The 13,317-nt window shown below is 56.1% G+C and overlaps 3 protein-coding genes across 3 annotated transcripts; 1 reads left to right on the top strand and 2 right to left on the bottom strand.

The window, feature by feature from the left end:
* Window positions 1-192: 192 nt before the first annotated feature.
* CMQ_2513 (3-demethylubiquinone-9 3-methyltransferase) lies at window positions 193-1,167 on the top strand (the record flags this gene model as incomplete). Its single annotated transcript, XM_014316591.1, has 1 exon — window positions 193-1,167. The coding sequence occupies one exon, from the start codon at window positions 193-195 to the stop codon at window positions 1,165-1,167; it is 975 nt and encodes a 324-aa protein (XP_014172066.1).
* A 5,363-nt stretch (window positions 1,168-6,530) lies between these two features.
* Window positions 6,531-8,173, bottom strand: CMQ_3254 (PH domain containing protein; the record flags this gene model as incomplete). The annotated part of the gene is made up of 2 exons (XM_014317332.1): window positions 6,531-7,952; window positions 8,066-8,173. The coding sequence occupies 2 exons, from the start codon at window positions 8,171-8,173 to the stop codon at window positions 6,531-6,533; spliced, it is 1,530 nt and encodes a 509-aa protein (XP_014172807.1).
* A 1,027-nt stretch (window positions 8,174-9,200) lies between these two features.
* CMQ_2891 (carbon catabolite repression protein) lies at window positions 9,201-11,419 on the bottom strand (the record flags this gene model as incomplete). Its single annotated transcript, XM_014316969.1, has 4 exons — window positions 9,201-10,220; window positions 10,286-11,063; window positions 11,139-11,282; window positions 11,358-11,419. 4 exons carry the CDS (start codon window positions 11,417-11,419, stop codon window positions 9,201-9,203), a joined length of 2,004 nt encoding a protein of 667 aa, XP_014172444.1.
* Window positions 11,420-13,317: the final 1,898 nt, after the last annotated feature.

The following is a 13,317-nucleotide window of genomic DNA, read 5'->3' as shown; positions in this document are numbered from 1 at the left end:
AATCAATGCCAGGCCGTATAAGAGCTCCTAGTGGCCGGGCCCCACTTTACGATGTCCGGGCGGTCAGAAACGGCAGAAACGGCATCGAGGTGGGAGGATAGCTTCCTCTGCCAGGGAATTCTGCTTGGCCATCCTGCAACCGCTCAATCGGAGCCAGAGCCAACGCTGTACGCTGCACGCTGACGATACACCATGCTGACGCTGCGAGCAGCCGTGCCGGTGCTGCGCCGCGCACAGCGGTGCGTGCGTGCGGGCGTCATCACCACGGCGGCCGCCTGCGTGGAATCATCGAGAACAGCCAAGCTGGACAGCAGACGCAGCCATTCATCGAGCTCGACAACAGCCTCATCGGTCAGCCCGGAAGAGGTGGCCCACTTCAACGGCCTCGCTGCGGCCTGGTGGGACCCACACGGCTCCTCTCGGCTGCTGCACCAGATGAATCCGCTGCGGCACGACTTCATCCGGCACTGCCTCGGACAGGAAGAGCCGCTGCCGGGTCGCATTCTCGACGTCGGCTGCGGTGGCGGCATCTTTGCCGAGAGCGCCGCACGGCTGACGTCGACGACAGCCGTCACGGCCATCGACCCCTCGGCCGAGGTACTGGCCGTGGCCCGGACCCATGCCAGACGCGATCCCGTCCTGCAGCACAAACTGCACTATGTGCAGGCTTCGATCGAGAACATGACTGCGGGAAGCCACGGCTCTCCAGATGCTGCCTCTCCCTCATCGGCATCTCTGTCCTCTACCACCGGCCCCTTCGACATGGTCACTACCTTTGAGGTCGTCGAACACGTCGCCACAGATCCAGGCGCCTTTCTGGCTCAGTGTGGCCGGCTCTTGCGGCCTGGTGGCTGGCTCATTGGCAGCACAATGGCCCGCACCTGGATCAGCTGGCTGACAACCATCGTCGCCGCCGAGGACGTCTTGGGCATCGTCCCCCACGGCACTCACGATTGGGCAAAGTACGTCAACCCAGACGAGCTTGCTGCCCATTTTGCTCCCGGTACAGGGGCTGCCTGCTCCCAGGGCACCACCTGGGAGACCCTCACGTTCCAGGGTGTTGCCTATATTCCCGGCCTGGGCTGGCAGGTGGTCCCTGGCAGCGAGGAGCTTGGAAACTACTTCTTTGGCATCCGGAAGGGCCGGAGCGAGTCGACTAGCACTTAAAGACCCGAGAGAAAGACACATGTGTAAGAATGAGAAGCTGTGAAATAATGATTCAATAAATATCCGTCTCCCGCTGGCCTTCCAAAAGCGGCATTGGCTGAAAGAAGCGAATCTGCACTTTTTCAACATTCCTTCTTCGTATGCTCTCCCTGTTTCTTGTTGTATTCCGGGCATTATTCAGCACCGAGAAATTCCGAACAAACCCAAGGCTCTAAAAAATAAATATGCTCCTGGCAGAAGTATAGACTGGTGAATCCAAAAAAACATAATAGGAAAAATACATAAATGTGCATGACGCATTAAAGAAAAGAAGAAGAAGAAAACAACAGCCGGATAGTTCGTAGAAATCAAAGCACGCCCATCTCTCCCAAATGCACATATATAATCGTCGACATCAACTTCCGCTCAGATCCCCAGATTTGGACGTTAGTTCAACAAAAGAAACCCCTCGCGCGTCTAATTCTGGCTCTCCTGGGGATGACCGCAATGGCTTTCTCGGCACGGCTAAATGTCCCGCCCCAGAAGCAGACCATATTGCTGCTGTGCCTGGATAGAAATTGAAACTGTTGCTGGTATTGGAACCACTTGCTTTTGTTCTTGTTGGGGCTCCCAAGTTCTCTTAGGTAATAGCCCAATGGCCTTCTGTTCTGGTATGGGGTTGTTGATGCAAGCACTGGCTCGTATATAGATTGTTTGCCAAATACTGTTCGCTTACTCGAGGAAGCGACATAAGGCTTCGCGAACCTGAACTTCCATTTCCGTGCAGTCCTGGGTTCCAACGTGTAGGATCATGTACCAGACCAGAGACTGTCGCTCTGTCGGAGAATGCTGCCATGGTGCCATTCGTAGGAGAGCCTCTGTTCATGATTGGTCTCCTGGCGGCATCTTCTTGGAAAATCACCAAAGTTCTCAAAGCTGCCCGGAGTATAGGTAGCTGCTGGAGATGAAGCCGCTAGGCATGTGCGAATGCATCATAGACGGCATTGTAGGAGACTTCTTCTGGGCCGTGAAATGTTGACTCTGCTTCGGAGGAGTCACAGGTCCTTGTGGAAAACAGTCCATATATGGCCGGCCTCTTTCCCTATGCGTGTATTGGCTCTCGTAATTGTGGTATACATTTTGGGGTGGCATCAATAGGGGACTGTTGGGATAGGCGCATTGAGGCGGGCCTCCGAATGACGACCTTATGGGGAAAGGTGCTGTCTGCATCCCACCACTTGTCGCATGTTAGTTAAAGTCAGCCAACGCGGACTTCCCGAGAGGATGCGCAGGCATGCAATGATCCTTATCATGACATAGGAGAACCAAAGCTTGCTTGAAAGCCAATCGACACAAGGCGAAATATTTGGCTTACTTCTGATGGCTTTCGGAAAATAAACCATGGCCTCTGATAATGTTCTCGCCATTCGGACCATAATACACGCCGCTGCTGTCGCCCGGGGCACTGCAAGGGCTTTCACGATGGTCAATGTAGCGCGCAGGAGGTGTTGGTAGCCCATTCGTGTTCTGTGGGTAAGGCATCGCCCCGTGTCCCGGCAAGGACTTCTGAGCATCGGGTGATGGAGGATACAGGCAAGGCTCCATTGGCTCACGCTTCACCGGGACCGACCGGGGACGGGAGTGAAGAATCGGACCGGGAACTTCTTCTGTCTTTATCATCTTCGCCCCTTCGCAGGGGGGTCTTGGGGGCGGCTCGATGCTTCCCCATCGTTTTCGCGCACTCCGATTGTACTTGGTGACACCCCATTTTTTCAGCCAGCTTCGAAACGCTCGGATTCTTTCAACCAATCAGTTTAATGCTTGCTGCTGATTGTAAAGAAGACGCAGCATGGAATCATGAGCTCTAAGCAGACGGAAGTAATGACTCACGATGCGTCGAATGCGTAATCCTCGTGCATGATCTTCTGTACGCGGTCTAGTGCATTTCCCTCTGTTTTGTAGAGGCGGATGATAGTGTCCCTGTGTGGTAACCAGTCTTTTGTCATCTTGACAACTCGTCAATACGCATACACGATGAAACGGATGTCGAAACCAGATCCCCGGGATATCCAAATTTGGCAACAAGGTATGTTCCAGTTGCGTCAAGCTCGAAACCAAGTACGAAGAAAAACGCTCCCTTCACGGAGGGAGTGGTGTGAAAACAGAATACAGCCCAGGCCGAGCAAACGGAAAACAGACACGAAGAAGCAAAGGAGGGAAAAAGGCGCTTAGATCGATAATGGTAGATACGACTCCAAGAAATGAGAGGCACTCGGTAGCAAGTTTGAAGGGATCTGGTGTAAGGGCTGAAAAGGTTGAAAAGGTACACAACTGTGGATGCTACTTTTCAGAAAGTGAGAATACAACCAGTATGAATGAGCGTAGAAAAAGGAAGGAGCGATTGTTGAAAGGACTAAAGCAACTGCGGAAGGTGTGCAGTCTTTAACCCAAGAGGGCAGAACAACCGGGCTGCAAGACTTATTTGAGCGCAAGGCAGAAAGAATACGGAAGGCGGACTGAATATATGCAATGCAGTATGTAGAGGAGAGCACAGCCTTCAGGCATCCATCCCACCTTCTTTACCCTTCTCTTGTGATCATCTGTTTGCGGAATTCTATGTACATTTTTCCGAGAGACTGGACGGAGCTGGCTGCTCTCTCGTAGGAGAGATCTCTATCACCGTCAATCCCTGTTTCTCGTCTGGAAAAGTTTAAGAATCTGTACGAACATGGGGCATCTTCCCTTGACGGGGCGTCAAAGTGAGGCGCCCAATCAGGCGGACACTCGTCTCCCCCCAAACGGAAACGGACGTTCCGCACTGACGCCCTACTGTCTGTATATCTCCTTGCTTTTCCGGGAGCCTTCACGGCGCGTTTGCTGACACGCACTCGAAACAGCACGCCGAGTTCGGGCCTCGAAGTGTGGCAGTCAAAGGGCAGCAAACGCGGCGAGAAAGTCAGACTTGGGTGCATGCATCTGTCAAGCGCGCTGTAGGGTAGACACCCAGCGAGCTATGTATACTGGCAGTGATGAGATAAGAACAGCATACCGCGAAAAAAACTTTCTCAACCGGTGAGAGGAGAGCGAGGCGGTCAAGCGTGCCCAGTTTCTTCAATTTCCAGCTTCATTGGCCAGCCATCAGCTACCCCTCACCCCTGCTGCTACCAACGCGTAACCTCATGCTGACTTCGCGGAAGAGCAGCGTCGACATCATTGAAGGGGCGGGGAAAAGCTGTGGTCGTCATAAGTGGACAAACAAAGCACAAGGCTGAGTCTCAAACTTGAGAACCCACGCGACCGCAATTGCCACGGAAAAGCAAGCAGAAGGAGCGCCAGAATTCAGCAGAGCACGTCACGGGTGCTGTACCCGATCACTGATTGTGGAGCGTGTGCTCGTGGGAAGCTGTTGCGGCTCAACCGCTGGCATGACATGACTGGTCTCTTCAGTTGAACTCCTTCTTGGTGTGGGATGAAAACTGTGTAAGTCCGAGTGGGCTAAGACAATAGAGACCGGCCAATCAGACGTGCAGACGCTGACAGGCATAAGGCAACCCGTATGCCCGATGCAGTGAGATGCCTGGCTGGCGACAACAGGCACCCTACGTTGTGTGGTGGTGGCATGTCAAAAGCAAACAGGACATGCGCTGGCGCTGATGGACATCTTCCTGAGGTGGCCGCCATGCAGGGGCACCTGTTTGTGTGTGTGCCTTACGGTGACAGACCGCTGGCCTTGTGCTTCGGTCAAGACCGAGCCAACGCTGCAGCTTTGGGCCGCCCGAGGCGAACGGTTGGCCACGCCGACTCGAATCCTACGACATAAAGTCGACTGGGCCAAGCTTGGCCGCAGACTGGACAATTCCTCGACGGCAGCTGTCGGGTGATTGGACTGGCCGCAAACGCCTGCATGATGTCCGCACAACTTTAGGCGCAATATGCCATCGCGTTGGCAGGTGGCAATGACATGCGCGCAATGCAACGACTGCGATCATGGTAGCATTGTGCTCTGGTCTTCTAGAGAACATGTCACGTTGTATCTTGCTTTAATCCCTTTCGCCCAGATGGAAATCTGTGTGGCTGCTGCATGCCCAATTCGCATTCACAGAGGCCAACTGCCATTGCCATGGGAAACGGCCCTATTCAGCTCCAACGCCAGTCTTACATGCCGCCTTGTTTTATCTACGGAGCTGCCAATGCGCTGCGTGTCCCTGTTTGCCAAACGGTCTATGCCGACTACCGAACCGAGTGCCGAGTGCCGACTTCCGACTTGCGACAGAATCGCGCCATACTCGATCTGTCCTCCCGAGGTGAAGCTTGGCCTACGCAACGTCTCATGCAGTCCCAACTAGTGCACGTGTTATACGAGCCCATAAGAGCGACAACAATTGGATCGGCTGTGCCGCTCCGCACTTCCGGCCAGCTATCTTTGCTCTGGCTTGCCATGGCTGTCACCACCGACAAGGGGCCGAAAAGACGCGAGGTCGTGGCCTGCAAGACCAAGAGTCGGTGTGCGCAGCCAGGCAAGAATGGTAGACAGCAAGCACAGCCTAAATGGGAGGGGGAAAGAAAGCTTGTTTCTGCGAATAGGTCAGGCAACATACGGGACATATGTGATGTACTATGTATGCCGGCCGATCCAACAACATACCTTCGTACAGAGCAGAGAGGTGACACGTGGTGGGCGTGAGTAGTACGCAATTGTGTCTTTTTATCAGACGGCATGTTACATTGACAGCCTCAGCCTTGACTACGCCATGCACACCGCGTCTGTACCCTCTGTAGATCCCGATGGGATCAGTGCAGATGAGAGATGGGCTCCAAACCAGGGTTGAAGGACGACTGAATATCAGATAAAACAGGTAGTGAAACAAGAACGAAACGATCACGAACACGAGCTCTAGCTTCTCTCTAGACTCGTCACCCCCTAGAAGCCAACGAGAGAGCAAAACAGACATTAGTAGACACCTATTACAGCGACAAGTCCATGATATGGAATCCCAAATCTCCCACCTCGCGCTCGCTCACTTGCTCGCTCGTTCGCTCTATAATGGTGTCTGCATTCGGCCAATAACACTCTTGCCACATGCCAGTGGCCAACGCATGCAGAGGCAGAGGAAAGCAGGAGCAGTTGACCCAGCTCAGCCCCTCCTCCTGATCGATTGAGCCTCAGGTTTCTGTCTCCGCTCTCGTTCTTGGCGACTCGCCTTGCTTTTCGTACCGTCCGGTGCCAACCTGATCCCTCCGTCGTGGTCCCGCTGCAAAATGAAGAAAAAAACAGCAACTGCGATGAAAAGCAGGGCTTCGCTAGCTCCATCTCAGAAGCCCAGCCGCGGCGACAGGAAGACGGCCGGCCCGTCCGGCTCTGCAGACGACGCCAAGACAGACTCCTAGGCTGACGTGGCTTTGCTTGCATTCTCGACCGCCGTCTGGGCAGCCACGGTGGCTGGCGGGAGTGCGGCCTTGGCAGAACTGCCTGACGTGACGCCGGCCTCCTGGCCCTTGGAAGCGAGGGCACCACCGGTGACGCCCGTCGAGACGACCGAAGCGGGCGAGGCAGGCGAGGGCGAGGCTGCCTTGAAGGAGCCGCCAGAGGCGATGCGCGACATGTTGCCGGGGGTGGGCGAGGCCAGCGTGGGCGAGGTCGGCATGCTGTCGACGCCGTGCGAAGGCCCGGCAGCGGCGATGTCGCGGATGATGTAGAACCACTTTTCGGCGTCATCGGGACTGTGGGCCTTGAAGTGAAGCTCCGAGGTGCCGGTCAGCTTGCTGCTGACAGACTTGCTGCGGTCCTTGCCCTTGATGGTGAACTTGTCGCCCTGCGGCGAGCTGACGGTGGCGTCGGGGAGGTAGATGCTGAGTTCAGGCACCGGATCCTTGCGCACGTTGTCCGAGTCGCGGAACTCGTGCAGATAGCGCGACGGCGTGACGACGTAGTAGCCGGCCTGGAAGCCCCAACTGAGCTTGTTGCGGCTCTTGCGCTCGAGGCTGCCCTCAATCACCGGGCTCGTGCTCTGGTGGTTCTGGTTCGGGAACGTGATCTGGGCCACGTCGCGCGGCGCATCACGAGCGTCCACCAGGATGTCCCGGTTGCGCTCAGAGAAGCCCTTCCACTCAAAGTCGGCCGGGATCTGCTGCACCGTGCTCAACATGTCGCTGTACAACGCGTTGACCCGCTCAGCCTGGCCGCCCACATACTGGTGGAAAGCCTCCATCGCTTGCTGCAGCACCAGGAGCACGTGTGCCTCAAACGTCTCCATGTTCGACTGCACCGACAGCAGGTCGTTGCGGTGGTTGTTCTCCTCCACCACCTGGTGGTGCAGCCGGTGCAGCACGCCACGGTGCAGCACGTACGGGTCTTCCTGCGGACCCATCTTGCCGCCCATGGCCTCGAACGCGGCCGACTGATGGCCCAGAAGCTCGATATGCTTCTGCGTCGTCTGCCGCGCCTTCTCCACCTCCTTGGCACCCTTCTGCGCACCCTGCTGCAGCTCCTTGGCCTTGTTCTTGATCTCCTTGTGCAGCCGGTCGAGAACGGGCAGGACAGAGCCCTTGATGTTCTTCTCCGTCTCCAGGTTCGTGTTGATCAACGCCTGCGTGTTAGTACGCATGTTCTCAAAGAACCCGCTGATGCCACCGAGGTTGGGATCGAAGTGCTGGCCCTCGCGCAGCGGCTTCGAGATCGTCTTGAGCACCTTCTCATACTCCTTCGCCTGCTCCTTGTGCGACTTCTCGACCGCACCAATGTACTCCTCCAGAAACCCACACACGTGCTTCCATGCCTGCAATCTCTCGGCTAGCAGGCCGGCAGTCTAGGGAGGTAGGCTGTCAGCCTGGGTCACATCAACGGCCCAACGGCTCCGCTCACGCTGCACCGCAATCACGATCGAGAAGGATCGAGAAGGGAAGGGGGACGACAACGTACGCTGGTGGGGTCCGCATCGGGAACGGCCTCGTCGCTGAACGTAGAGGCCGACGTCAGGTTGGTGCTCTGTCGGGACGGCAGCTGCTGGGTGGAGAACTGTGTAGCCATGACTGGTAGACTGGTAGACTGATACTGGCCGATCGTTTGGTGGTGTTGGCAGTCTGGCAGGGAGGTGGGAGATTGATAGAGAGGAAAGCGAGCAAAAGGAGATCGCTTGGCACACAACAACCGCCGATGGAGCTAATCAGCGCTGGCTCAGGAGGCTTGATCGAAAAGGGGGCGTGTGGCGCTGCAGAGAAGAAGGCAGCAGACTTCGGGATCAGGACCTCGGATCCGCTGGGAAGAGCGGGGTTGGAAGCAATGGCAAGATTGGAAGTAGAAAATAACGAGCAGCAAGGGCAGCTAACTTTGCCAGTATGGGCTAGCGTGGGTGCAGCCGCAGTTGATCACCGTAACAGCTTGAGATGCCAGGCAGATGATTGTCTTGATCGGCAAAACTGCTTTGGATCAGATATTGAGATCAGGAAGAGGTATGGACGTACGCAAAAGTCACGTTGTCCAGAGTGGGCAATCCTGCAGAGTGCGGCTGCCCCTTATCGACCATCGTCGTCATTGCCAATGCTTCCTTCCTCTGTTGGGAAACTCCGACTATTAATACGGCAGGCACGAAGGAAAAATCATCTGACGATTTAGGCGTCCAAGGCTTCTGGCTGCAGTGACGTCAGTCATCACGCGGGGGCTATAAGACGCATCTTATCCGGTACACGGACATTCGGTTCTCAAGCTGCCCGAATACGATCTGTCTCGTAGTGCCTGCCACCTGACTTGGACGGCATTGGGATGCATCGACATGAAGTCCGTATCTCACTTGTGTCTGTGTGAAAAGAGAAAATGAGGGTATTCTGCTGCGTGCTATGTGGCATTATCCTGATCTGTGTCCTATCCATCTAAACGCCTCATCCAGTATCCCAAGCCGTTGTGTCCTTGTAACCCATGTCTATGTATATAACGAGAATGCGTGCGTGCATGCGTGAACGAAAACAAATGAAGCAGAAACGGGCACAGCCCCGGTGGAGCACTCCCGAGGTGTATGAGTACGTCGTATAGTACGCGTGCCCAGTGCACGTCGGTGGCCTCATGTGGCTACACGGTTGCGTGATTGCCGCAGGTGCAGCCAGCTGCGCTCGTCCGAGTCGCCGCCCTGCGTGTTCTGCCGACTGCTCGATGGCGTGGTACTTCCCGACTGATGGCGCCGCCGACTGCCGACAAGGTTGGTCTCGCTGTGGTAGCTGGCATTCCGCGGACGCATGCCCACACTGTCGGCAGCATCCTGCGGTGTCTCGGCGATCAGGGAAAGCGGCTCGTTTATGAGAGAGGTTCCGGTATAAGACGACATCAAGGCGGGCCTCATGACGGGGGAGGACGACAGCGACATGCTACCCGAGGCAGCTGCCGTGCGGTAGTCGGGAAGCTGCAGTGCGCTGTCACCAATGGCAATGGCTGCCACCCGCGTGTTCTTCATGGCCGTACCGTAGGATGGGACCTTGCAGAGCTCTGACATGTCGGAAAAGTCGACGTGTTCAGGGTCGCTGTGTTCGGTGTGGTGCGACTCGCCACTGTTGCGTCTTGACAGCGAGTCTGTCCCGCTGTTGCTGTCTGCGCTATTGAGAGCCTGCTGCAGCTGTTGGTTCTGCACTTGCTGCATGTGCTGGTAGTAGAGGTGCCCGTGGACGGGCGAATACGGCGTGCTGACACCGGAGATGGGAGGAGTGATATGCGTGGAACTGCGGTTTCTCCGGATCGTCGCCTCGCGCAACGAGACATCCTGCAGCCGTGATGTGAGAGCTGCGGGTGGCACCGGTATGCTGGCGGCCGCGGCCATTGATGCCAAGTTTTCGCTAGATCCGGCACGCGAAAGCCCGTACAGCGGACTGTGCATCGCCGACATGGGGGCCGGCGTCTGCAGGTTGTGGACGTCCATCTCGTCGTAGAGCTGGTCCAAGATGTGCTCGCCGTAGCCGGGCGGTGCAATCGTGGCCTGTGTGGCGGCTTCCTGCGGACTCGCCGAGATTCGGGCCGGGCATGTCAGGTTGCCCTGTTCGTCGAGGGGGATGTTTGGCGAGATGAACAAGGTCAGGGGTAGGGTGGCGCGCAGCTGTGCGTTGAGAGTCAGCGATGCCAACCAAGCATGCAGGCGGGCGCATTATGCGATAGACTTACCTCGGAGACGTGCCCGTCAGGATTCTTGAGAGCAACGACCATCTTGAGCTTGTGGCGAACCTTGATGCCGTGCACGTTGACGTCTTGGATGCACGGGCCCAGCTTGTGCGGGAGGTCGAGGGAGGTGTTCAACACCCAGCCTTCCTGGCCGGTGTCCTCAATCATGTCGTTCCAGTGGTCCTCGTTGTTGACGCTCAGCACCCATGATGCAACGACGCGCTCGTTCTTGTACTCGCGCAGGCCGGTCATGACAATGTTGGAAGAGCCCATGGGCATGGACACGAACTCGTGGATCTCGAAAAGGCGGATGGTGATATCGCCGAGTTCGAGGCCCTTGAGCAAAGGGCTGAAGCGGGTCTCGAGAGGAATGGCGCTGCCAAAGACGATGGCTTTGCGGGGAACGACAATGGAGTACTCAATCTTGTTGGGCCAGACGTTCTCGACGCTCATAGCGTGGAGGAACTCTAGGGCCGAGGACTCCATGGTGCGTACGAAGCGGACGTGCTTGTACGCATGGAGGTCGTAGGCGAGCTTGCCGCGGGCGATGGTGGCCTTAAGCTTATACGTGATGCTGGCCTCGTGCAGACCCTCAACGCTCTCGGACGTGTCGCCAGGGAGTAACAGGTCAAAAGGAAACTCATAGTTGCCCTTTTCGAGAATGGCGCTCTTGCCAGGAGTACCCCAAAACGGAGCCCATTGGTGCTGCAAGATGACGTTTGAGCGGTCTATTTTGGATGAGGACAGACCGGTTGAAGGCGTTGATCTCGGGTCGTTCCATCTGGAGGCATAAGTTGACAGTCAGCTTTTCTAGTCTTCGTCTGTCTCGCAGCATAGCATCTCGGGTAACACTCACGCCAAACGTTGCACGCCTGTCAGGCGTAGGTGGATGTCTTCGATCTTGATCGGTGCCGGGACGCAGATGGCCAGGACGCCCTTTAGCATCTGGCCGCTGGCCTCGTGCTCGTTTCCACGGAATACCAGGAAGTCGGTCTCCAGCCTGGCAGCAGCATGGTTAGCAAGTGTGGCAGACAAGAAAGGCGACGCCCAGGGCTGTCGAGCGTTCCAAGCCTACCGGATGTCGAAGAGAGTGAGGGCATTGCGACCGGTCACCGAGGTAAATGGGTTGAAGGGCATGTCTCTGTCGGATGCAATAGATGTGTAGCCGTAATTGCGATTCGACGGAAGGGGATGTGTTTTGCAAGGAAAAAGCTAGAAGGCCTTGCAAGAGAAGACGAGAGACGGGAGAGAAGGTGTGTAGGAAGCGGCGACTGATAATCAGTCTAGCTGGCCATGAAGTGGTATCGGGGCCCGGTTTTTACTCTGGATCTGTACGAGCGTCAAGATGTGGAAGGTTTCTGCACAGTGCTGCAATGCAGCCAAGCTGGCCTGTTGCCTGTTGGCTATGGGTGGCAGAGTTTACGCCGAGGAAGACAGCGCTGTTGGGGCGAAAGCGGTCGACTTGTCGGGACGGGTTGCCAACGTCACCGCGGGTACGAGGGGCAGGAGCGAGCCAGGCACATGCCAGACGGGATAAATTGGATTAAATGATTAGCCGGGGGTGGTGTGGACATGCGAATGACAACGTGATGTGCTGTGAGTGGTGAAGACGGCAGAGAAGAAGGTGCAGCTGTGCAGCTTTGCGTGATGCCTCCCAGTTGGGAAGGAAGAGGAGAGGCGACGCAAGGGTAAAAAAGGAAGGCTTTGAGGACAGGATCGCGGGGCGATAGGCGGTAACGTCTACGACTAGGCGGCGACTAAGAGTACGAGTAGAAAAAGACAAAGGGGATCCTCTTAGTTTAAGGTTTTCTTTTTTTTGCCTTTCTATTTTTTAGCATGGTTATCAGTGACGAACAGGACAAAGCGGTCCTCTCATACCGGTCAGGACGGCGTTTCGTGGCAGGGCTTCCAAATCGGAGAGGGTCGGAGAGACGCTAGAGGGACTCTGTCAAGGCCTTGTCATTGCGCTGCGGAATTTGCAGCAAAGGGTACCGGACAAGGACATTCTCCGCCAGACGCCGAATTGCGATGATCCTCCTTTCACGGCCAGGAGTAATCGCGGCAAGGAGGTCTGGAGTCGGAGTTGCTGTGCTGAGCATGGTCTCACACCACTGACCGCTTAGGCTCAGAGTGGCCTAGACACAAAAGTCCTGCCTTGCGATAGTGGTTGTAAGATATCTTACATAGTAATTACGGAGTAGCAGTATGAGATACGATGGGCGTGGGGGCATAACCCCTTGCGTGCTCATGCTGTCTTGCCTATGCACATTCTGCCGTAACTTCTCCCGCCTTGGCCTCGCTTACTGTCGGCATCGGCCGGTGGACTGACCAGCAACAGTGGGACGGCGTGTGCTGGCGTCCTGCGACACGGTCCAATAGGAACAGAGGGAAAGTTGCGCCAGAGGTGAGAGGGTCAGGCCATTTAGGGCACTTCCGAGAGCCACGAGGGGATATGTTTACGAGTAGGCAGCCTAGCAGACTGACTACACAAGAGCCTTCCGTGAGCAGACCTATCATATCTTACATAGTAAAAGGCGCGACAAATGCAGCGACTACGCCTAGGCTTCTCTGCTCTAGACAGACATCAGGCAGCTAGTGCTGGACGGCCAATGTCAGGCGTGTGTTTGATCAAGCAAAGGATATCTAACAAAGGACCAAAGCCCAGAACGTCCATGGCCATGCAGCCCCTCGACCGTGCATTCCAAGTGCTGACAAACGAGGACTCCGATAATAGGATAAATCGTACTCCGTAGGGAGGTCGCCAACCGAGCGAGGCCGGCTTCGAGCAAGGGGGGGCAGGTCTTGATCTGTCAGTCTGGTTCGATTTCTTGCACGGTTCAGAAGGACACCATTGCTCAGGCTTTGGAGCCTGTTTCAGCGTCTGGTAATAATGCAGGTCCAGACGGGAGGCAACGCAGGCCGGTGGGTGCAAACGTGCAGGCAAAAAGGGCCCTCATCGAAGTGTATTAAGTAGGGGCAGGACGGCGTCTTTCGGTGCAGCGAGCAGCGAGCAGCGAGCAATATTGCGGAACTCG

Source organism: Grosmannia clavigera (assembly GCF_000143105.1).
Source record: "Grosmannia clavigera kw1407 unplaced genomic scaffold GCSC_144, whole genome shotgun sequence".
In the NCBI taxonomy this organism is placed as follows: Eukaryota; Fungi; Ascomycota; class Sordariomycetes; order Ophiostomatales; family Ophiostomataceae; genus Leptographium; species Leptographium clavigerum.
Note: the sequence above shows the minus strand (reverse complement) of the source record. Positions and strands in the feature narration are given on the sequence as shown.